Source organism: Rhinopithecus bieti, unplaced genomic scaffold (assembly GCF_001698545.2).
Source record: "Rhinopithecus bieti isolate Rb0 unplaced genomic scaffold, ASM169854v2 scaffold_7884, whole genome shotgun sequence".
Classification (NCBI taxonomy): domain Eukaryota; kingdom Metazoa; phylum Chordata; class Mammalia; order Primates; family Cercopithecidae; genus Rhinopithecus; species Rhinopithecus bieti.
Window position 1 is genome coordinate 354127 of NW_016806331.1, and position 23947 is coordinate 378073.

The following is a 23947-nucleotide window of genomic DNA, read 5'->3' on the forward strand; positions in this document are numbered from 1 at the left end:
CCCGCGCCCGCTGCCGCCGCCGCCGCCGCCACCGCCCACAGCTGCACGTAGCCCCTCAGCGCCGCCGCCTCCGCCGCGGCCGAGTCGCCGCTGTCACATAGTGGAAAACGTGACCGCGCGCGCCGCGCCCGCCCCCGGCGTCCGCCATTGGCCGCGACACCGTCTCATCTGCATACACGAGGGGCGGGGCCTGCTAGCGCCGCGCGCCCATTGGTGGCGGTGCCCGTCGCTCTTTTTACATAAGACGCACATGGAACTCCATGTTCACCTCGTCGGTTCTTCAATGGAGACGCGGCTCATTCGTGCCCCCCGTCGTCCTCCCTAGTGGTCTCATCCACTTCCGGCGTCGGCGCCTTCCATTCACGACGCCCTCGAGTCCGCCAGCTTGGGGAGCGCGGAGTGGCGCGTACCATTGCGGGCGGGGGAGCTGGGCGCGGGGCTCCTGTGCACCTCCGGCAGGCCTGGCCGACCCGGCGCCCCGAAGCCGGACCAGGGAAACCTCCACCTCCGGCCACCGGCCAGAGGCGCGCCCCTAGCGGCCAGGGCTGCGGGAAAGTCTGCGCGGCATGCTTCATTCACACATTCATTCATTTACTCATTCACTCATTCATCGCCGGGTCCCGGAGCAGCCTAGGAGAAGGTGGCTGCACAGCCCTGCAGCAGCTGCCGGGGCACGCCCACCCGGGCCTCAGAGGTGCCTGTGGTCCACACTTGCCCCGGCACTTACCACGTGTCACAATTTTTGGTTCAGGAAATAGAGTCACTGTTACTCTGGGGAGGTACAAAAGAAAGAAATGATGTTGTCCCTGCCCCCAAGCGCATCACTAGGGAGAAAGGACTGTCTCATAAAAAGGAAACTTAATCAAATGCTAAATTGGGCGATGTGGGCTATAAATTAACCAGAGCTATCCCCACAGGCTCCATGAGAAAGGCAGCACTTCCAGGGCGGGTAGGGTAGGCCCTGAGAAAGGGACACCTTAGGAAGGTGCAAGCAGTAGAGACGGAGAAGCTCGTGGTGGGAGGTTGTCCTGGGAGCCAGTGCGGGAGCGTGCATCACTTTGAGCGTTTGCTGTTTCAGTAAGCATTGTCTGGGGCATCACGAGCCTCTAAACTTCCATTTAAAGTGTCAAGAGAGACAGTACAATTTCCCCTGGTCTGGGTAGAAGCCTGAGACTTACAGGACAGGAAGGAGCTTGCAGGCTCCCATGCAGCAGACTCTGAAAGTGCAGGCTCTCATGGGGAAGGCGAGATTGTCCAGGAAGCTGGAACCCGCAGCATCTCTCTTTACTCTTCTTGTTCTTCTTTACCTGGACTCGCCTGGGGACCAGGGATGGGACAGAAGGAAAAGTTATTAACCCACATCAGGAATTCCTGAGTGTGATAACTCTTTCCCTTCTACTTGACAAGGTGTGTGTGCAACTTCTCAGATGCAAACCAGGGCAAATACCAAGTTCATCAGGGCAGCCCTTCCCACAGAAGCCCAGGGAGGCCTGCAGGCTGTTCACACACTGTCAGGTGGCCCCTCCTCCTGTTCCTCTGACATTGACATCTCAACACACTCCCCACCCCTCCCTAACACAGACACACACAAATGCCAAGCAAACCCAGGCCCGGCTGCGCCCTGCACACACCCAAAGGCTCTTTTGTTTCTTCCCTCCCATTGACGTCAATGGGAGCTCCATTGTTCTGGAAACAAGAGTAAACAGCTCCTCCACACCTTACTGAGATTCTTCTTCACGCTTTTGCTGGGTCTTGCTCCATATTCAGCCTGCTACCTGATGTCACATTTCCTCCCTAAATGTAGCCTTTTTTTATTTCCACGAATAAATCTGGTAGAAAGATACTGAAATCAATTCTTTTAGAAATTATCAAGTGCTTTGGGCTCTAGGACTCTTCAGAATCTCATCTATTTTCAGTTATTCACAGCCAGTTTCTTCTTTCCTATTATTGGAAATTTTTGTACACTCCACAAATACTCGTTGACACCTGAGTATTGAGGGGCATGCAAAAATACGTCTCACTGTATCCCTGCTTGTAAGGAGTTTGTGATGCAGAAGAGGGGAGGAGGCAGATTCAGAGGCAATTTTGTCTAAGATGTGGTGTAGGTCCTGAGGGAATAGGACAGCCATGGACAGATGCTCCATCAGAGGACCCAGCTCCAGCAGAGGACAGCGTTCAGGGGATGAGCTCCTACAATCAGGCCAAGTGCATGGATACCATTCTTGGTGAACCAAGATGGTGGCAGAGAGGGAGGGAGAGAGAGAGCGTGCAAATTGGGGCAGTCAGATTGGAGAAGGAAGGGGGATGAACCCTTTCCTAGCCAGCCCACACTGGCCAGTTGTCATCTCCAGCACAGAGCTCAGAGCTCTTGGATAGGAGAATTGCTGTTGGCACTGTGGGAGGCAGGCTGGCTAGGAGAAAGCTAGTCCTTTAGTTGGGGGTGGAGGTGAGGTGGTAAGCCAGGGTCCGCAGCTACCTTGGGAATGCTGCCAGTGGGAGGAGTTGGCCTCCCAGCTAAAGGCTGCTTGGCCCCTGCTCCACAGGGAGCTCCACCTGCTCCCACTAGCCTGTTTCCACCAGTAAGCCTGGCCCAAGTTGGCCCTGCCCATCTATGTCTGGGCCTGCCTGTAGGGGTTCTCTGCACCCAGGCCTCCATGCCCTTGCCAGTCCACTCACTGGCCCTCTCATTCACTCAAGCACCCAGCCAATTGTTTACTGAGCAACTACTGTGTACCAGGCACTGTGCTGGTCACTGCTTCCTCTCATTGTGGGTAGCATGGTTTGTGGGTTGGCTAGCTGGAGGGGCAAAGAACAGGCAGCTAGGAAGAGAACTCCCTCTGTAAATGGAGGAGGTGGTGGCCAGCAAAGTCCTCTCTAAAGAGATGGAGGGGACACTGTCAAGCCTTCTGGCCCTCTAGTGCTGGAGCCCCTTTCTTGGGTTTAGGGACATTGGAGATGGTAATGCCCAACCCTTACTCTCCAGCCTCCCTTGAACCCAGCAGTGACCTACAGCTGACCCCAGCTTAGCATGATGGCAGCTCCTGGCAGGGAGACCCGGCTCACAGAGGTGACCTCAAGGGCGCGGGCACCTGTGTCCAGGGTCTCAGGGTGAGACAAGGACTACTTGCCTCTAGTGACCCAAGAGCAGGTGCCTGTCCCTGGACATGAGGTGGTTTGTGGACCAATATAAAGAAGTATCTTCCAGCTCTTTGGGAGGCCGAGGTGGGAGGATTTCTTGAACCCAGGAGTTTGAGAACAGCCTGGGCAACATAGTGAGACCCTGTCTCTACAAAAAATAAGAAAGCCAGGCATGATGGCATGCTCCTGTGGTCCCAGCCACTTGGGAGGCTGAGGCAGGAGGATCCCTTGAGTCCAGGAGTTTGAGGTTGCAGTGAACCGTGATTGTGTCACTGCACTCCAGCCTGGGCAACAGAGCAAGACTGAGACCCTGTCTTTAAAAAAAAAAAAGAAGAAGGCATCTTTATTATGCTAGCTACCTACTGAGAAGCCTTTTTGATTTTTAAACTAAATATAGATCCAGGGAGGCTGTTCTTTGGGGGAGACGTGTGGGTGTGGTGTGCTCATATATCTTCCCCAAGGAAGTCACAAGATTGAGCCATCCACAATGGGTGTGTAGTCCCCATCTTTCTTTGCCTTGCCCTGGAGAAGAGCCTGGGGAAAGGAGCTTGCTTGGAACCTGGAATGTAAGCATCCTTGTCCCAATGACTCCTTTACAAAGGATGCCCTAGAGATCACAGGGCTGGTGGCACAAGCTAGGACCTGCATTTGATGTGGAATAGAATGGTGAGAATGGGCATCCTTGCCCCGTTCCACCCTGGGGGAGGAAGTATTCAGTATTTCACCACCAGGTATGATGAGCCTTAGATGTTTGTTTTTTTATGGATGTCCATTGCCATATGTTCTATTTCGCTAAGACTTTTATTTGTTTTTCTTTCTTTTTCTTTTTTTATAGATTTTTTTAATGGATGTCCATTGCCATATATTCTAATTTGCTAAGATTTTTATTTGTTTTCTTTTCCTTTTTTTTTTTTTCTTTTTTAAGACGGAGTCTCACTCTTTCACCCAGACTAGAGTGCAGTGGCATGATCTCAGCTCACTGCAACCTCTGCTTCCTGGGTTCAAGCTATTCTCCTGCATCAGCCTCCTGAGTAGCTTGGATTACAGGCGTGCGTCACCACGCCCAGCTAATTTTTGTGTTTTTAGCAGAGACAGGGTTTCACCATGTTGGTCAGGCTGGTCTCGAACTCCTGACCTCATGATCCACCCGCCTCGGCATCCCAAAGTGCTGGGATTACAGGTGCGAGCCACTGTGCTTTTAATCCATGGCAATAGTTATTACTTCAAAATACCTCTCCCAAATACATCTAATCTCTTTTTTTCCTGCAGATCTGCAAATAATTTAAATTGCCATAGCTTTGTCTCTGCTATACAATACTCTGTATAGATGTGTTTACTTCATTATTGTATCCTAAGACAAAAAATATAAATGAATAAAATAATTTCTACCTGAAGATTCTGTCTTTTTAATGTTATACATGTCCTCTTTATTGCTACAAGAATTCAGTGATTAAATGTGTACCCAGCCGGGCGCGGTGGCTCAAGCCTGTAATCCCAGCACTTTGGGAGGCCGAGGCGGGCGGATCACGAGGTCAGGAGATCGAGACCATCCTGGCTAACACGGTGAAACCCCGTCTCTACTAAAAAAATACAAAAAACTAGCCGGGCGAGGTGGCGGGCGCCTGTAGTCCCAGCTACTCGGGAGGCTGAGGCAGGAGAATGGCGTAAACCCGGGAGGCGGAGTTTGCAGTGAGCTGAGATCTGGCCACTGCACTCCNAGTTTTGCAAATAAAAGGCATGCTTTTAACCAAAGCCAAGAAACAATTTGCTATCATGTCACTTGAAAAAGGATTAAAACTTCAAACTTTCTGGTCATTAAGGCCATTAAGAAAAACCAAGGATTTGGGAGGCTGAGGCAGGCAGATTAGCTGAGGTCAGGAGTTCGAGACCAGTCTGGCCAACATGGTGAAAGTCCATCTCTACTAAAAATACAAAAATTAGCCGAGTGTGGTGGCACACATCTGTAATCCCAGCTACTCGGGAGGCTGAGGCAGGAGAATTGCTGGAACCCAGGAGGCAGAGGCTGCGTGAGCCGAGATCATGCCACTGCACTTCCGCCTGGGTGACACGGCAAGACTCTGTCTCAAAAAAAAAAAAAAAAAAAAAAAAAAAAAAAAGAAAAAAAAAAGAAAAAGAAAAAATAAAAAAGTAAAACCAAGGATTTAACTGAGATGAAAGCTGTGCCCTTTGGTGGGGAGAGGGTAGCAGTGGGTAGGTGATGCTGTGTAGCACTCCTGGTTTGAGTTGCAGGTCAAGTATCTGCCTCAGGAACTTGTGGACTAATTTGTGGATCAGGTTTTCTGGTCTCAGGCAGCTTGAGTTTCTTTCCAGGGCTTCAGGGCAGCCAATACCCCTCACTGTCCTGAAGGAGCCCAAGGAGAGGCAACTTGCCAAAACGCCGGCCCTGTCTGAGCTGATCCCCACACCCAAGGTGATGCCCCCTGTCTGAGGCGATACCCGTGTTCAAGGTGATCCCCCATGTCCGAGGCGCCTCTTCCTTCCCAGGTGGAGGGTCTCTTATCGGTCAGGGTGTCATCCTGCTGGCCTTCTGGGCCATGGACCTTGCCCAGGCAGGCCCCCGCCTCAGGCTCCCTGGCTCTCTCCCTCTCTGTCTAGTGTGTGTCCTGCAGGGCTGTTGCCTCAGTGTGGTTCTGCCAGCATTCCTGGGGTGTCACTGAGGGGTAGGCCAGTTGGCACCTCCAACCGTGGACATCTTGGAGTCAGGAACGGGGGCCTTGCATGCTCTGGGGACCAACAAGGCCTGGTGCCATTAGGGTTCCTGATCCTGGGTGACACTAAGAAGAATGCAGGAGCCTAAGTTTGGGGCTTTGCATTCATATGTGAGTACGGCCCTCGGGCCCCCCCCCGTGACCTGTGAACAAGCTGTGAGGGAGCACGTGCTTGCTGTGTTGAGACATCACGCTTGGCGCTTGGCACACATTCTCTTCTTTAATCCTCACCACTCTATAGGACATGCTCCTGCGTTCCATTGATCCTTTGCAAAAGACATTCTCGACACCGCGACACCAAAGGAATCCTGTGTGTCTGTGTTTTATGTCATCAAGGAGAAACTACCTTTGTCTGCAGAAAGATCTCATGGCCACCCTTACCACCCTGTCCCTATGGAGTCCGAGGACCAGCTGACTCAGCAGGGAAGGCCGCAAAGTCAGGAGCGACCAAAGTCCACGCTCCAACGTGCCTCTCATTCTCCAAATGTCAAACATTCTCCCCACCCAAAAGCTCCTCTGTGACTTGGCGAATGCAGGTGCTCCATGCATTCTATTCATGTAACTCCCCTCAGTCCATAAGGGCTCATAGGTGGGGATGGCTGGGGTGCAGGTCCGTCTTGGGGATCACCAGCCCACCAGTGATGCCAGTTCACAGTGCCCTCCTTGGGAGGGTGAAGGCTCAGGCCTGTGCACCTGCCTCACCCTCTGCCTGCTTCTGGGGCTTACAGAGTGTTTCCTTTGGTTTCTGGGTGTTTGTTCTCTCCTGCTGTCTTCTCCCTGGTGCCCAACATGGTAAAAACATCTCTTGTCCCTAAACCGAATCTTGTTGGTCAGAAGCAACAAAGTTGCTGTTGTTGTTTCTCTCTTCTTCTTCTCCTTCTTTCTTTTCTTCTTCTTTCTTCTTCTTTTTCCTCCTTCTTTCTTCTCTCCTCCTCCTCCTCCTTCCTTTCCTTCTCCTTCTTCTCCTCCTCCTTCTCCTTCTTCTCCTCCTCTTTCTCTTTCTTTTAGAGATAAGGTCTTGCTGGAGTGCGTTGGTGTGATCAGAGCTCAGTGAACCCTCAAATCCCTGGCCTCAAATGGTCCCCCTGCCTCAGTCTCCCAAAGCCCTGGGATTACAGGCATGAGGCAGCCAAGGGGTCTGACTGGGTTACCCTGAGGGTGGAGGCATCCTCTCGAGGAGGGGGTGATGGATTTCCTGGTTGCGGGCAGAGGCAGGAGCCCAGGTGACTTAGAGCTGTGACGGCAGTGATCGTGAGGCCTGACCTGTGGTGGTTCCATTGTGAAGAGCAGCTGGGAGCGAAGGCTGCCCGTGTACCCATCTTCTCAATCCTCCTCAACAGATGGAGTCCTGCGAGGAGGAGGAAGGGAAATCGGGAGACACCCTACCCACTCCCCAGGCCACCACTGAAGCTTGGGAGCTTTGTTACAGGGAGGAAGCCATGTGTAGGTGGACTGTTCGGGTGCACAAAGGAAAAATGGGCTTCCTCTGGCCCTGCTGCCACCCACACCAGGGGAACTCTTCGAAAGCGCAGATGGTTGATTTGCACGATGAGAGGTGACATGTGCTGCTGAATGAAGCAAATGATGAGTTGGGGGATCCACACAGCACCCCTGCTGCAGAGTCAGTCATGTGCCCTGTGACCATGGACATGGGCAGACATTCCTGGGCACTTCTCGCAGTGGGTGCTTGATGACCACAGTGTGGCGGCCCCAGGGGGTGTTCCCTGAGACCTTGAGCATAAACCCAGGCATCCCCACCGAGGCTGCAGCCACTCTGGAAAAGCTTTCTGGGCTCATGTGGTTGATGAGAATGCAGAGAATCCCTGCCACACTCTGGACTCAGAAAGTGCTGAATGGTTCGTGGCAGGCAGGGCCCTCCTCATGGGCGGCATCTTCAGCTTGGTTCCTCCAGGCACTGCCGGTCTGGAGCAGTTTTTCCAGGCTGGTGTGTGCCTGGTCTCTAAGGAAGAGTCAGAAACAAAGAACCCCCAAAAGTGGTTCAGATCTCTCCTTGAGACAGGAACGAGGAGCAAAGAACAGGGAGGACCTGAGGCTGCACGGCCCATGCAGACCTCTCAGCACATCCATCCTGCACATCCACCCCACTCGCTCTGAAGCTGGCCACACCCTAAACCAAGGAAGGCGAGAGGACCAGGAGAAATGACAAAGGAAAGGGGCTCTCAGGAGAAAAGGCATTGCGTGAAGGTGCTAGAAGAATAGTGTGAAAACTGGAGAAGCTATCAAGAGGAGGAGCACAGACAGGAGCACGGAGCCAGGAGTCCCCCAGGCAGGGAGCTTGGAGACCACAGCCTTGCATTGTCACCTCCTGGTCCACCTTGCAGGGCCTCTGAATCCTCTGAAGACACGATTCAAATGGGATTCCTAAAGAGCACTCTTGTAACGCTAGGTTCGCCTTGATCTGGGCTTCCCTACACACTGAGTCTTTCAAACCACAGGAAGATGAGGAATGGGACCCTGTTCCCCGAGCTCCCGGCAAGGTGGTGGCAGACTGTGTGCTCTGGACCACACATGCTGGAAACAGAAGGGGGCCCAGATAGTCTCGGGCTTGCTAGACAGGGTAGCCTGGGTGACTGTCACTGCTGGCCCAAGAAAGGCCACTGCTATAGGTGCTGCCAGGGCTCTTCCCAAAACTTTTCAGTGGTAGACGGGAGAGAGCCAGTGGATAATACCCTTACCCTTTGCTGTCTGTTGGGCCAAAATCCGAGGCATGATTTTCCACTGGGCCAGGGCATTGGCATTCATAAGCAGCATGTGGACATGCTGAGTGTCTGGCTTGCCTCGTGCGGCTCATCAGGAAGCAGTGGCCAGCATGGGGATGCCTCACCTTGCCTTTTCTTCCTTTTTTCTCTACTCTTCCTGTCCTGTCCTGGGATCGCACCTCCCGATAAAGCTTTCTTTTTTTTTTTTTTCTTTTGATACGGTGTCTCCTCGCTCTGTCGCCCAGGCTTTGGAGTGCAGTGGCGCGATCTCAGCTCACTGTAAGCTCTGCCTCCCAGGTTCACGCCATTCTCCTGCCTCAGCCTCCCGAGTAGCTGGGACTACAGGTACCCGCCACCATGCCCAGCTAATTTTTTGTATTTTTAGTAGAGACGGGGTTTCACCATGTTAGCCAGGATGGCCTTGATCTCCTGACCTCATGATCCACCTGCCTTGTCCTCCCAAAGTGCTAGGATTACAGGCATGAGCCACTGTGCCCAGCCAAAGCTTTTGTTCTTAAGCCTGTTCCCTGGCTCTGTTTTCTAGGGAACCTAAACTAAGACACTGGATACTGAAAATGGTTTGACAAAGCAGACCCTCACTCAAGGCTTCATGTTGGAATCGATCTTCCCACCTGTCTCAGAGTCACAGGGTCTCCATACCTCTGGTAAGTGGGATTGTAATGACCAGGGGTCAGCAAACTATGGCCTGTTCTTCCATGGCTTGTGGACTAAAGGGAAAGGGAGAGGGAAAAGTCAGAGAATGTGCTGCAGCTATCACACAAGGCCCACAAAGCCTGTATTACTTACTGTCTGTCCTTTTACAGAAAAAGTTTGCTGACCGCTGGTGACTGCTCATCACACAGTGGCATTATGATTATTGCAGTTTTCACCTGTGGTCAGTTATGATGGGTGCAGCCAGAGAGCAAGGCACTGGGTGGTGCTTCCTGAGTGGGAGACAATGACAACGATAATAATTATGCAGAAGGGTGATACCTTCTTATGTTGGAGCTGAACACCCGGAAGAAAGGAAAAGGTGGGCTTGGGAGAGTTCATTGCCAATCTAAGACAAATTTTGAAAGCCTAAGGGCCTCATTGGCAGCTCAGGAGATTTACATCTCCTACAGCCACTGGGTAGGAGAAATCACTGTTGAAAATCGGCCAGGCGCATGACTCACGCCTGTAATCCCAGCACTTTGGGAGGCCATGGCAGGGGGATTACCTAAGATCAGGAGTTCGAGACCAGCCTGGCCAACATAGTGAAAATTAAAAATTAGCCATCTCTACTAAAATACAAAATTGGCAGGCATGGCGGCATGCGCCTGTAATCCCAGCTACTTGGGAGGCTGAGGCAGGAGAATTGCTTGAACGCGGGAGGCAGAGTTTGCAGTAAGCTAAAAAGAAAAATGAAAATCAGATCTTGAGGCTGGGTGCAGTGGCTCATATCTGTAATCCCAGCACTTTGGGAGGCTGATGGGGGCAGATCACTTGAGGTCAGGAGTTCGAGACCAGCCTGGCCAACATGGCAAAATCCCCGTCTCCACCAAAAATACAAAAGTGAGCCAGGCATGGTGGTGCGTGCTTGTAATCCCAGCTATTCGGGATGCTGAGGCAGGAGAATTACTTGAATCCAGGAGGCAGAGGTTGCAGTGAGTCGAGATCACGCCACTGCACTCCAGCCTGGGCAACAAAGCAAGACTCTGTCTCAAAAAAAAAAAAAAAAGAAAAAAAGAAAAAAAAAGAAAGATCTCAAATTTGATAAGGATTGAAAGCTACAAAGGAGACTAAAGTCATAGCCTTGACAGGCCTGCTACATCAGTCAGGAGCCAGATAGCAAATGATCCTGAGACCATGGCTATGGACAATTGAGTACATAAGCTGAGAATCTCAAACCCCCAAATTCTCAGAAGCCTCCAAGCCAACAGAAGTAATTACTTCCTCCTTGCCAGAGAACAGGTTGTTCTTTTTTTTTTTTTTTTTTTTTTTTTTTTTTTTTTTTTTTGAGACAGAGTCTCGCTCTGTTGCCCAGGCTGGAGTGTAGTGGCACAATCTTGGCTCACTGCAAGGTCCACCTCCCAGGTTCATACCATTCTCCTGCCTCAGCCTCCCAAGCAGCTGGAACTACAGGCGCCCGCCACCATGCCAGGCTAATTTTTTGTATTTTTAGTAGAGATGGGGTTTCACCTTGTTAGCTAGGATGGTCTCGATCTCCTGACCTCGTGATCTGCCCACCTCGGCCTCCCAAAGTGCTGGGATTACAGGCGTGAGCCACCGCGCCCAGCCGAGAACAGGTTGTTCTTACAGAATACCTTACCTGTGGCAGGGGTCCTGCAAGGTGTTTGTTCTCAAGACCTGCCCTCACCACTGCTCCTTGATGCCAGGCCGACATCCAGGGTCAGGCTTCACCATAGCTAGAGCAGAGAGGCATATGCTCAGCTCTGGTCAGAACCGTCCTATTCTCCAAAGGAATTGCAGAGCTAACGTGCGCCAGCAGGATCTTAAGGAACACAGGTGACGCTGGTTCTTCCCAGTGTGGTGGGGGAGGAGCATAACGCTAGATCGGTGGCTGGAGAATAATTCGTTGGCGCAGGGGCAGTCATCTGTGATTTGGAACTTGATGCTTTGGCAAGGACACCAGGAACTGATTCCAATCATTTGTTGGGCTGACTCCAGTGGTGTACTAGTTAATGTTTAACAATTGGCTCTCTGGAAAAATAAAAAAATAAAAAAAAGAAAGAGAAAATATGTAGCATTTACCCATTTCTGTGATGCAGATACTCCTGCATGACCAATTTCAAGCTACCACCGTGACCTCCTGTGAAAGTGGTGATGCCATCTAAGGCCACATGCATGGAAAGAAGCCCACCCTGCTTGCCCTGGGTTCAGGCCAACATGGCCAACCTAAGCGATTCCTTAGAAAACAGAGTTTGGATCTGCCCAGTTACAAGGAGAAATGGACCTCCCAACGTTCAACATCTAGAAGACTATTTTTCTAAACTCTTTGTTAAAAGATTTTAAAAGGGGCTATTCTTACCAAATCCCGATAAAGTGTCCATTGCAAGATATTTCTCAAGGTTATTAAGACCTATGGCTTCTTATAAACTCCTTTTGCTGTAAGTCAGCTCATGTTGGAAGCCAGCCACAAAAATGATAATTTTGGATTTGTAATCATTGCTATTGAGACATTGTGTGTGGTAGGGACCGGCCTTTCTGTGTTAAGCCACTCCTCCTCTTTGTGGCCTTAAAATCTACCATCAATACAAAGGAGGCAGTTGTCTGCTGAGTGAGGGCCTGGGTAGGCCAGCGTAGCTCTCCCACATATTGATGTAAATCATTAGGGTTCCAGTGGAAGATGCAGGTTCTGTCTGAGTGAGGAGAGCCACAAGTCCGGGCTGACCTCAGCATTTCAGTCCCCAACTTATTCCAACTCTTGGGGTCAAAGGCCAAGAGGAGGTCCCAGGAAATCTGGGAAGGGTTTGCACTGCTCCTGATTGGTTCCCGGATGCAGGACGGGTGAGCGTTGTCAGCCATGGACTTGCTAGGCGTGAGACCCTGCTGATCTTCGTGCCTCATGTTGGCCTGAGAAACCAAGATTTGCTATTTGGTTTGAAAAATATGAACGTACTGGCTGGGCACAGTGGCTCACGCCTGTAATCCAACACTTTGAGAGGCTAAGGTGGGCGGATCACCTGGGGTCAGGAGTTCAAGACCAGCCTAGCTAACATGGTGAAACCCCATGTCTACTAAAAATACAAAAAATTAGCCGCACGTGGTGGCATGCACCTGTAATTGCAGCTACTTGGGAGGCTGAGGCAGTAGAATCACTTGAACTTGGGAGGCAGAGGTTGCAGTGAGCCAAGGTCGTGCTATTGCACTGCAGCTTGGACAATAACAACAAAACTCTGTCTCAAAAAAAAAAAAAAACGAACTTACCTTATAGAGGAGGTGTATGAGTTAACAGATAGGTTTTTAGGGGTGTGCCTTCATGTCAGTGTATACTTGGAAGAAAAACCTGAAGGAATGCTCAAACTTCTACAGTGCTTTCCTCTGGGTGGTAGAATATGGGTGACATTAGTTTTCCTCTTTGTATTTTTCAGTATCTTTCATATGTTCTATAATAAGCATTTATAGTAATTTACATAAAGTATAAATTATATGTAATATACTTTTATATATTAAACACATTTTATAATTAGAAAACATAAATACGGAAATGCTGTAGACTATTAAATATAAAATAAGAAACTTATTTTGAGCAGGATATTTCGTATCTGCTTAAAATGGCTTGCTTTGTTAATAGAGATGGAGAACCTGTGCAGCAAAAAGCAAAAGCATTAAATTTTTTGTCTTGTGAAGTTATTTTTATTTGACTTCTGCTCATTTCCAGTCTTTGTCTTCAGTAATTAGATATGAGTTTCATGCTATTTTGAACAACTGTTGCTGGAGGTTTACCAAGCTTATGTTTATCATCCAAACCTTTGTAGAGATTGTAAACAAATAAAGTAGTCTATAGAGGAAAATTCAGATGGTGAAAACAAATAAACCACAGAAAAGCAACTCAACAGATACAGACCAGGCATGACTGTGAGGGCAACAAATAGCTAACATAGGAGCCGTGAACACTCAGATGGGATTGAAGACATTCAATATTTGAGGGCTTTTCAGTCAAATCAGCACAAAAATGCTAGAGAAAAGGTAAAACATAAAATAATGGGCATTGGTATATCTGTGAAGCAAAAGAAGGCAGAGGTGGCAATATTGCTAAAAGACAAAGCAAAACGTGTGCTTTTCTCGGCCGATATCCTGTTCTGACAGCCATAGAAAAGAATGTGCCAATGGAAAGCCCCAGAAGGGGAAATGTAAAAGTGTCCATTTCCGTTGTGGTGGAAGGAGTGTGTCTTCCTTGCTTGTTTTCTCAGCTCTCCACATGGTCTTCCTGCTTTGCTCAGGTGGACTCCCATGCTGTTTCTCACTTGGATTAAAAACAATAACAACAACAACTTTCTTTTTTTTTTTTTGAGACGGACTCTCGCTCTGCTGCCAGGCTGGAGTGCAGTGGCATGATCTCGGCTCACTGCAACCTCTGCCTCCCGGGTTCAAGCGATTCTCCTGCCTCAGCCTCTTGAATAGCTGGGACTACAGGCGCGCGCCACCACGTCCAGCTGATTTTTGCAGTTTTAGTAGAGACTGTGTTTCACTGTGTTGGCCAGGATGATCTCGATCTCTTGACCTCGTGATCCACCCACCTTGGCCTCCCAGTGTGCTGGGATTACAGGTGTGATCCACCGCACCCAGCCACAACAACTTTCTAGGAGTGTCTCCTTAAAGGCCATGTATCTCTGAGGTGGAGACGTGCCGGTGAGGCTCTTCTCGGAACCGTCGGGGCAGTGTGGAGGGGGCCCTCCTCCTGCTCGGGACTCTGGATGTCGCCCCCAGCCAGGTCATTGTGCCCTCTGGGGTAAGCGCTCCTTCAGGTGATTTGGGCCCTTCCTGCTCTGATGCCCAGAGGCACCTAGGTTTGAAGGTGAGGCTGCCCTACCAGAGCTCATGGTTTCCATCCATGAAGATGAGGTCGGGCCCTGTGTGTCATCTGGTGCCGACACTGAGTCCTGCCACCAGGATGTCCATCTGTGCTGGACTCACTAGAGTCCTGGCCTTCATGGGATGAGAAGCGACTTTCCCTGTCCCTAGTGTTCACTTCCTGCGTCCCCTGCTTTCACTTCCTACAAGTGCCTGAGACCAGTGACTTGGGTCTCATGGTGCCTCCCACTCCGGTTTTCCAACTCCCATTCTTCCTCGTCCTCTCCATGCACCTGCTCAGGACTCCTGAGTTCTCTAAAACTCAAAACTCATCACACAAGTGTCCCTCCCAGGCAACTTTTGATGGCATCCCATGACAGGGATAGTGGAGGCTTTTTTATTTCTGGGAATTAAGTTCTTGTCATCTTGGGCTACATACAGGTTTAGGGCTTCTCCCCAAGGCAGTTCGGAACTTACTTAAAGTAAGAATAATTTCCCCCTTCTCCCAAGGATGCACTTCACCTGATCCTGTCCGAGGTTTGTTATGGTTGTTTTTACTCTTTTCTCCCCACTTCTCCTCCCTCTCCTCAATATTCAGGATATAAAGATTTCAGGCCATATTTATCTAACTCCAGAGATGACTTTCCTTTAGGACATCCTATGTTGGCCAACGGAGTGCTGCGGTATCTGCTGCCTCTTCTCGGAAGGGCTCCCTGTCGATCTGTGGGCGGAGCTTCTCCTACTGGGAATTGCCCCTCCAGGGCATTGGAAGGGGGGCCAAGGCCTGTGACACCCAGAAAAGCCGTGTCTAGCCCTGGCAGCTCTGTGCCAATAGCTGCATGGCCCAGTGTAGGGGTGTGTGTGTGTGTGTGTGTGTGTGCTATTAGCAGGGACTAGCATCTTTCACTGGCGTCAAAAGACTGACCCATTTTCAGCAACAATCTTTTTGCAGCCGACGAAGGCTTTGTTGGGTTTGTATAGGCGACCAGTTGAGCTGGGTTTGTGTTTTAGAGAAGTGGTGAAGTCTTAGCAGGTGGGAAGGAAGCTCGGCCATGGCTCGCCAGTGAACTCCCTCCTCCTTTCTTCCTGGAAAATTTCCAGGACCCCATCTGAAGCGTCCCCTCCCAGGACTGACTCTGGTCTGTCTCTTTGCTGGGTTAGGTAGGAGGAAGGCTAGTGGGATGCCCATAACAGATTTTTGTCATCTACCGCTCAGTCTGGATTCCCCACTCCCTCTGCTAGCACCTCTGCTGGGCTTGGTCACCCACCTGGCAGGAGGACACAGACCCTCATCCCAGCTGCTACACCCTCTTCAGGCTGCAATTGCTGTGCTTGTCCATTTCCCATCAAAACCGGGTAGGAGCATACCAAGGGATGCCCCAGAAGCCAACTGCGTGCCAAGGTTATCCTCCTCCACCCCAGTTCCAGCAGCCCCTCCTGTTCTTGAGGATCAGAGCCAGTCACCCCTGCTGGGACACCAACTCCTTTCCTGCTTGCTGCTCTTTTGCCACAGAGCCTGACGTGACCAGTGACAGTCATAGCTTATTGTCCACTGGGTCCCCTGGTGGCAGCGTTCTCCCTCTGAGGGACAGGTCTCTAGAACTGCAAAGCACAACATGGAGGGGATGAGAAGTTCAAATTCGCCAACTGGATCCCTGGAGGTCATGGTTAGGGGGCTGTTCCTGCTTCTGCTCCTGGGTTCCCAGACCCATGCATTTTATCAGGTGGAGACAGCAATTTATGATGGTCACTGATTTAGGGTATATTTTGTGTTTTAAAAGATGGAATCCCATCCTCAAAGGGTATTTTCTCCTCAGCAGAGCCAAGAAGAGGACCACTCCATCACTCACACAGATTGGCGGCATCTGAATGGCATGGTAAGGAATGGGCCCAGTGGAGCCCATGGTCATGTATCCAACACCATAGCTCCTTTGCTGTAAAGTGAGTCTTTTTGGTCCAAAGCAATGTTATGTGATATTCTACATCCATTGATCAAACGTTCTATAAACCTCCAGATAGTGTTCATAAGGGCAGGAAAGACAAATCCACACTTGGGGTATGTCTTGGGTCACTCAAAATGAATCCCTGCCTCACCTTTAGGGCAGTATAATTGAGTTTAAGTCCAGTGTAATCAACCTTCCACCTAGCGGCCGGTTGAGTTCCTCCCAGTGGCACTCTGCTGGGAGCTCAGCATTGGTGTCTTGCTGTTAAGCTGGATGTTCAGCAGTTGCTGGAACTAAATCAGCCTTGGTGAGTTGGAGGCCACACTGTTGGGCCCACAACATCCTGCCTCCCGGCCACCACTGCTACTCGCTTAATGGCCAATGACACAGGCAGGCTGACTCCAAATGGTCAAAGCATCTTCCTACATGGCTGCTGGGTGCCTTTTCTGTGGTGGTGCCCTCGGGTGGCTGTTAGCATGGGACACAGAGACCTTCACACACATGTCCACTCCCATGGTCCTAGCTGTATGCATGACCCTTCCACTAAACTCCTGGTTCCCAACCTTTGAATTTTCCAGGCCCAGAGCAGCAACAGCCGAGTCTTTTGCCACTGTCCATAGGTCTGAACATATTCTTAAGCCAAGCCACTTATCTTTCTACACAAAATGGAGAGCTGCGTGCACTGCCTAAGCATGGTGGGCAGAACAGTGGGCCCCCAAACATGCCCATGTCTGGAACCTGTACATCTGTTTTGGTACAGGGCAAAAGGGACTTTGCAGATGTCATTACATTGAGGATCTTGAGATGGGAAGATTATCCTGGCCCAGTGTAATCATAAATGTCCTTATGAGTGAAAGATGGAGGCCAGTTGTGGTGGCTCACACCTATAATCCCAGCACTTTCAGAGACCGAGGCAGGTGGATCACCTGAGGTCAGGAGTTCGAGACCAGCCTGACCAACATGGTGAACTCCCATCTCAACTAAAAACACACAAAAAAAATTTAGCCGGGCATGGTGGTGGGCACCTGTAATCCCAGCTGCTTGGGAGGCTGAGGTAGGAGAATCACTTGAACCCAGGAGGCGGAGGTTGCAGTGAGCCGAGATCGCACAATTGCACTTCAGCGTGGGCAACAGAGGGAGATTCCATCTCAAAAAAAAAAAAGTGAAAGAGGGAGCCAGGAGGGCCAAAGTCTGAGAAGGAGGCATGGCCATAGAAACAGACGTTAGCATGATGTGGTTTCTGGAAAGGGTGCATGAGCCCGGGAATGCAGGTAGCTTCCAGAAGCCAAAAAAGGAAATGAAATGGATTCTTCCCTAGAGCCTCCAGAAGGAATATACCCCTGACAACGCCTTGACTTCAGCCCAGTAAGACTAAGTTTCAGCTCTGACCTCCAGAATTGTAAGAGATTCCATTTGTGTTGTTTTAAACTCCTGCGTTTTTGGAAATTGGTTACAGCAGCAACAGCGAACTAATACACCAAGTTTCTGTCCACGGGGAGATTGGGAGACGCAGTCTCTCAGCACTGGCTTTCAGGGAGGCCCCTGAGTGAGGCTGCAGTGCAGCAGCTATCTATTTTTAGGCATTTTTTGCATCCCACACTGAGCCAACCCATGTATGAACCAAGCTCGGCCTATGTCTTCCTTCATTAGGTGGTCATAAGTGATACTACCACCCAACACAGCGGTGATGAAGGTGAGGGACCTCCAGTGGTGCAACAGAGGCAGATGATAGGAGGCTCTTGTGCAGTTTATCTGTGGCTCTGGCCCTGCACAGGCCCAGTGCTGAATGTGCCTTTTCATCTTATCACAGATTTCTGTTGAGTATGTCTGACCTATGCCCTGGAGGCCCTGGCAGAGCCTGGCTCAAGGCGGGCAGGTCTAGTGGTGTGATCACTGCTTGATGTCTCCCGCTCTGCTAGGGTGCAGAGGCATACCAGCATCTCTCTTCCTTTGCTGCAGATAGCGTGGCCTTGCTTCAGAACCCCCAGGATCCAGGTTGTGACTCTCCCACTGGGGCTTTGCCATGAAGTTATCACAAACTCAGAGGTTTAAAGCAACATGGCATCTTTTCCACCATAGGTACCTCTAAAACCATAGAATCTTCCAGATCATTTGGCCTAATTTGCTGGGCTGCTAACACCACAGCCTGCTGCAGAGTTCTTCCCTGCGCTGGGCCTCACTCAGATCAGGCAGCCTTTCACACCACCTGGTAAATGTGACCACACAGTATTCCCAAGGGTGGCACGTGCTGCCTCCAGAACACACAGAGGCAACTAGTCATCGTGGTCCTTCTTAGTGGTGGGAAGTACACAATGTAGTCCTTCCTTCACTGTGGAGATGCCTGTTATGCTCCAACCGCTGGGCCCCTAAAAACTTCACCGATGCAGCAGACCCCTGGATCTCCACAGGGTTTCTCTCCCACTCTCTGCAGCACACGCACCTTACTAAGGCCTCTGAGGTTTCTCCTCGTCAATCTGGTCATCCAGTTTAATTAATATGATATCAGTATACTGAACCAATGCAGCAGTGTGCAGTGTCTGGTCCATCCAGACTGTGTTAGGAAAGATGGAAAAGAGTTAATATGGCCCTGGGGTGAGACAATCAGTGTGTATTCTTCTTCTTTTTTTTTTTTTTTCAGACAGAGTCTCAATCTCAATCGTGACAGGGCTGGGTGCAGTGGTGCGATCTTGGCTCAGCTGAACCTCTGCCTCCCAGGTTCAAGTGATTCTCCTGCCTCACCTCGAGTAGCTGGGATTACAAGTGCCCACACCATGCCTGCTGCTTAATTTTTGTATTTTTTAGTAGAGACGGGGTTTCATCATTTGGCCGGTGGTCTCAAACTCCATGACCTCAGGGTGATCGTGGTGATCTGCCCACCGTTCAGATCCAAGTGCTCTGGGATTTAGGTGTGAGCCACCGCGCCCGGCCAGCTGTGAACCCTTACCATCCCAAATGATGTAAGAGGCTTCTGCTTCTCCTCATTAAGATAGGATGGAAATGAATGTATTGGCTTCCTACCATGGACTGGAGAGCGTGGGACCTGCGTGCTAGCGAAGAGAGTACCGAGTGGATTGGGGCTTCCTATTTGTTTGGGTTTGCAGTATTCCACTGTCAATCTCCAGGATCCATCTGGTTTTTGCATGGGTTTGACTAACGAAATGACTCTATAATGGGGAGAAAGTATACCTGCATCCTTCAGGTTTTAACAGTGGAATATATTCATCCCTTATAGTTGCTGTAACTCTCTTCAGCACGCAATATTGGTTTTTATTTACTGTCTTGGCTGGGGGAGGGGCCGTGTCAGGGATTCCCACTCAGCGTCCTACGTCTATAGCTCTTATTCCACAGTCCCAAGTATCTGGCCAACATGGGGGTTACCCCGTATGCCAAGTGTGTCCACTTCAATCATGCATTTGAGGGCTTGGGAAATGACCACCAGGTGGCTCCGTGGACCCTGTGGACCTACCAAAACCCAAAGCTGGGCCAGGACTCTATCACCTGACCCGTATGCCCTCCTTTAACAGGAGTCAAGATGATGCTCCATGTCCCAGGATTCTGCATGCAATAGTCCTTGAAATGTTTCTGGATTCCCCCTCCCTGTGTACAGTTATTGAATGAGTGGCCTTAAGTTTCTTTGGGGAAGGACTGTGCGGGGAGATTTTGGCTCCCTGCGCTGGCAGTGATGTTGGGAACCTGGCCTTTCGATGAGTTCTAGGTCTGAAACCAGGCAAGGGATTGTAGCGGCGGATTGGGGCAGCCACTCTCAACCTCCTGCTCGTCCGTGTTTGATTTCTTTTAGTTTCGTAAGCTCAGTCACGCCCTTGCTGATTGCCCATCCACCTGGTCCCTAGGAACATTTTGTTCTATTATCCAGCTTCATAGCTCTCTGCATGTCAGGTCTTCCTGGTTACCACTCTGACCTTGCCACTCTTGGCCATAAAAACCAATATTGCCTGCCAAATATTGTTGCTTTGGTAAATGAAGTGACCTCTGAGCCCTCTCACGGGACACAGTGGGCTGGTAGGTTTGCTGGCCCAACATCATGTATGTACTCTAGTAGGCTCATTTCCCCACCATCTTCCATGGTGGGGCTGGCAGTTTTCCTTCACTTAAGGCCATAGCTTTTTGCAGGCGTCCAAGAGCCATTCAAACAGCACATTAGCACTGTCTCCCTGGGGCCCAGCCAGGGTCACAAGCTTCTATCACGGAAGGTCCTCCCACATTCATCAACTCTTCTCTTATCTGTCTTTATATTCTGTCCCCTGCTGGGTCCAGCACTCTTGGGATGCAGTCCTGGATGTGCTCTCCTGGATTTTGCTGGTGCATGCTAGGCAGATCCCGTAGCTCCTTCAGAACAGAGTCCCTTCCTCCCTTAGCAGGCCAGCATGTCCTAGCTAGGTTATGTTGTTATTTGACCCTCATGATTGGTCTGGTGTCAGGAGGAGGATATTGGCGTAGATCCTGAAAAACGCATGTGTTGTCTTGCAAGGCAGACATCTCTTTCTCTCTCTCCCCACTGCCCCCCAACTGTAACACACACATTCTCTCTCTATAAAACACTTCAAGAAAGGGGGTGCTAGCCTTTAGCAGGAGCAGTGGGCCACCTCTGTGGGTGCAGATGATTCGGGAGAATCTGGGGCTTCTAGTTCTTTTGTTTGTTTGTTTTTGAGACAGTGGTTTCTCACGCCCACCCTGCAGGCTTCGGTTCCGCTGGTCGGTGGTGATTCAGCTCTGAAATCTCAATTTAGGGTCCATTTCCTCAGACCGCTTCTGAGAGCAACTCTTTTGGGTAGAGATCTCTGGGAAACTGCGTTTGCACCCCCAACTCCATCAGTGCTTGAATGGGGGTGCCCGTAGGGAGAGGGGGGGCACAGCAGGCCCCTTTGGGTGTCTCCCCAGAAGGGAACCTGGCTGTGAGCCCACAGGGAGCACTGCTCCTGGCAGCTGGGGCAGCATGGGCCTCAGCCCTGAGTGGCACAGCACCTGCCACAGGGGCCAAGGCCACCATAGCTGAAAGGGTCACTCTGTTTTTTTTTTTTTGAGATGGAGTCTTGCTCTGTCTCCTAGGCTGGAGTGCAGTGGCACGATCTGGGCTCACTGCAAGCTCCGCCTCCCAGGTTCACGCCATTTTTCTGCCTCAACCTCCGAGTACCTGGGACTACAGGCGCCCGCCACCACGCCCGGCTAATTTTTTGTATTTCTAGTAGAGACACGGTTTCACCGTGTTAGCCAGGATGGTCTTGATCTCCTGACCTTGTGATCTGCCCGCCTCGCCCCCCCAGAGTGCTGGGATTACAGGCGTGAGCCACTGCGCCCAGCCAGGTTTTGTTTCTGGCGCCCGGCCGCGCCACCCTTTTTAAAAGACTTCCTCCTTCAGGCACCCAAACCTTCATGCAGCCAGTATTCATGGGGTGCCCCGAGGAGACATATGGACCGTGTCCCAGCCTTCTGGGACCTTGAACACTAGCTGGGGAGAGTCATGCCCTTGTTTAAGCATGGGCCAGGGGGAGCTGGACAGCACTGCTGGAGCTTGGAGGAGGACACCTGGGGTCAGTGGGAGTCAACTGCAGGCTTTCAGGGACTGGCAGCTGGGATATTTCAGGTTGCAGGGCTCAGTCAATTAACCTTCAACAAAAGTGCCAAGGCGCCAGACGCGGTGGCTCACACCTGTAATTCTGGTACTTTAGGAGGCTGAGGTGGGAGGATAGCTTGACCCCAGGAGTTCGAGAGTAGCTTAGACAATATAGCAACATCCCATCTCCACAAAAAAATTTAAAAATTAGCTGATGGCCAGGCGCAGTGCCACACGCTTGTGATCCCAGCATTTTGGGAGGCTGAGGCAGGTGAATCATTTGAGATCAGGAGTTTGAGACCAGCCTGGCCAACTTGGCAAAACCCCGTCTCTATGAAAAATACAAAAAATTAGCCGGGCGTGGTGGAGCATGCCTGTAGTCCCAGCTACTCGGGAGACTGAGGCAGGAGAATCGCTTAAACCTGGGAAATGGAGGTTGCAGTGAGCCAAGATCGCACTACTGCACTCCAGCCTGAGCAACAGAGCAAGATTTCGTCCCAAAAACAAACAGACAAAAAATTAGCTGAGCATGGTGGCACACGCCTGTAATTCCAGCTACTCCAGAGGCTGTGGTACGAGGATTGCTTGAGCCCAGGAACTTGGGGTTACAGTGAGCTATGATCATGTCATTGCACTCCAGCCTTGGACGCAGGGTAAGTGACACTCTGCCTCAGGAAAAAAAAAAAAAAAAAAATGCCAAGAACACACAATGGGGAAATGATGATTTCTTCAATAAATGGTGTTGGGAGAACTAGATCCATATGCAAAAGAATGAAACGAGACCCTCATCTTGCACCATACACAAAAACCAACTCAAAATGATTAAAAACTTAAATGTCAGGCCTCAAACTATAAAACCCTAGAAGAAAACAGGGAAAAACCTTCTTGACAGTGGTCTGGGCAATGATTTTTGACTATGACCCCAAAAGTACAGGCAGTGAAAGCAGAAATAGACAAATGGGATAATATCAAACTAAAAAGATAATATCTGCACAGCAAAGGAAACAATCAGCAGAGTGAAGAGACAATGAGCAGAATGGGAGAAAATATTTGCAAACCATACATCTGATAAATGGTTAAATCCAAAGTATATAAAGAACTCAAACAAGTCCGTGGCAAGGAGAGCAAATAACCCAATTCAAAAATGGGCAAAGGACCCGAATAGGCATTTCTCAAAAGAAGGTACACAAATCAATGGCCAACAGGCATATGAAAGGAGGTTCAGTATTACCCATCATCAGAAAAGGCACATAAAACCACAAGGCATTGTCATCTCACAGAAAGTTATGATCAAAGAGACAAAGGATTACAATGTTGGTGAGGATATGGGGAAAGGGAACACCATACACCGTTGGTGGGGATAGGAATTAGTGCAGCCATTATTGAAAACAATATAAAGATTCCTCAAAGAACTACAGATAGAACTACCTTATTTTATTTATGTATTTATTTATTTTTGAGACCAATTTTTTTTTGCCCAGGCTGGAATGCAGTGGCGTGATCTCAGCTCACTGCAACCTCCACCTCCTGATTTCGAGTGATTCTCCTGCCTCAGCCTCCCGAGTAGCTGGGATTACAGACGCATGCCACCATGGCTGGCTAATTTTTATATTTTTGGTAGAGACGGGGTTTCACTACATTGGCCAGGTTGGTCTCAAACTCTGGACCTCAAGTAATCCACCCGCCTCGGCCTCCCAAAGTGCTGGGATATAGGCATGAGCCACTGCGCCTGGCCAAAAAATAGAACTACATTATGATCCAGCAGTCCCACTTCTGGGTAGATGCCTGTAGGATATGAAATCAGTATGTCAAAGAGGTAATTGAACTCCCACGGTCATCCCAGCATTATTCACAATGGCCAAGACATGGTATGAACCTAAGTGTCCATTAGCACATAAATGGAATACAGAAAATGTGGGATTTACCCACCATGGAATATGAGTCAGCCTTAAAGAGGAAAATTCTGTCATTTTCTTGGATGGATGAACATAGAGGACATTATGTTAAATGAAATAAGCCGGCCAGGCGCAGTGGCTCACGCCTGTAATCCCAGCACTTTGGGAGGCTGAGGTGGGCAGATGACTTGAGGTCAGGAGTTCAAGACCAGCCTGGCCAACATGGTGAAACCTCGTCTCTACTAAAATACAAAAATTAGCCAGGCGTGGTGGCGGGCACCTGTAATCCAAGCTACTTGGGAGGCTGAGGCAGGAGAATCGCTTAAACCCAGGAGGCAGAAGTTGCAGTGAGCTGAGAAGATACCACTGCACTCCAGCCTGGGTGACAGAGCAAGACTCCGTGTCCAAAAAAAAAAAAAAAAAAAAAAAAAAA

General features: G+C 50.1%; 1 protein-coding gene and 1 long non-coding RNA gene across 4 annotated transcripts in view; one reads left to right on the forward strand and one right to left on the reverse strand.

The window, feature by feature from the left end:
• LOC108531923 (uncharacterized) overlaps window positions 1-10995 on the forward strand; it is a 16292-nt gene extending 5297 nt beyond the window's left edge. Inside the window, exons 2-3 of the long non-coding RNA XR_001886314.1 lie at window positions 9132-9252; window positions 10908-10995. This is a non-coding gene — a long non-coding RNA (uncharacterized LOC108531923). The remainder of the gene's footprint in view (window positions 1-9131; window positions 9253-10907) is intronic.
• Window positions 1-11123, reverse strand: part of PER2 (period circadian regulator 2) — a 60058-nt gene extending 48935 nt beyond the window's left edge. Inside the window, exons 1-2 of one of the 3 annotated variants that reach the window (XM_017875557.1) lie at window positions 10899-11123; window positions 1179-1317 (exon numbers count right to left, since the gene is read on the reverse strand). In XM_017875557.1, the coding sequence (XP_017731046.1) occupies window positions 1179-1237 (59 nt within the window). In that variant the 5' untranslated portion in view covers window positions 1238-1317; window positions 10899-11123. Of the gene's footprint in view, window positions 1-10; window positions 62-1178; window positions 1318-1631; window positions 1705-10898 lie in introns of those variants that run through there. The other 2 variants (XM_017875558.1, XM_017875559.1) reach the window with 2 other exon arrangements.
• Window positions 11124-23947: the final 12824 nt, after the last annotated feature.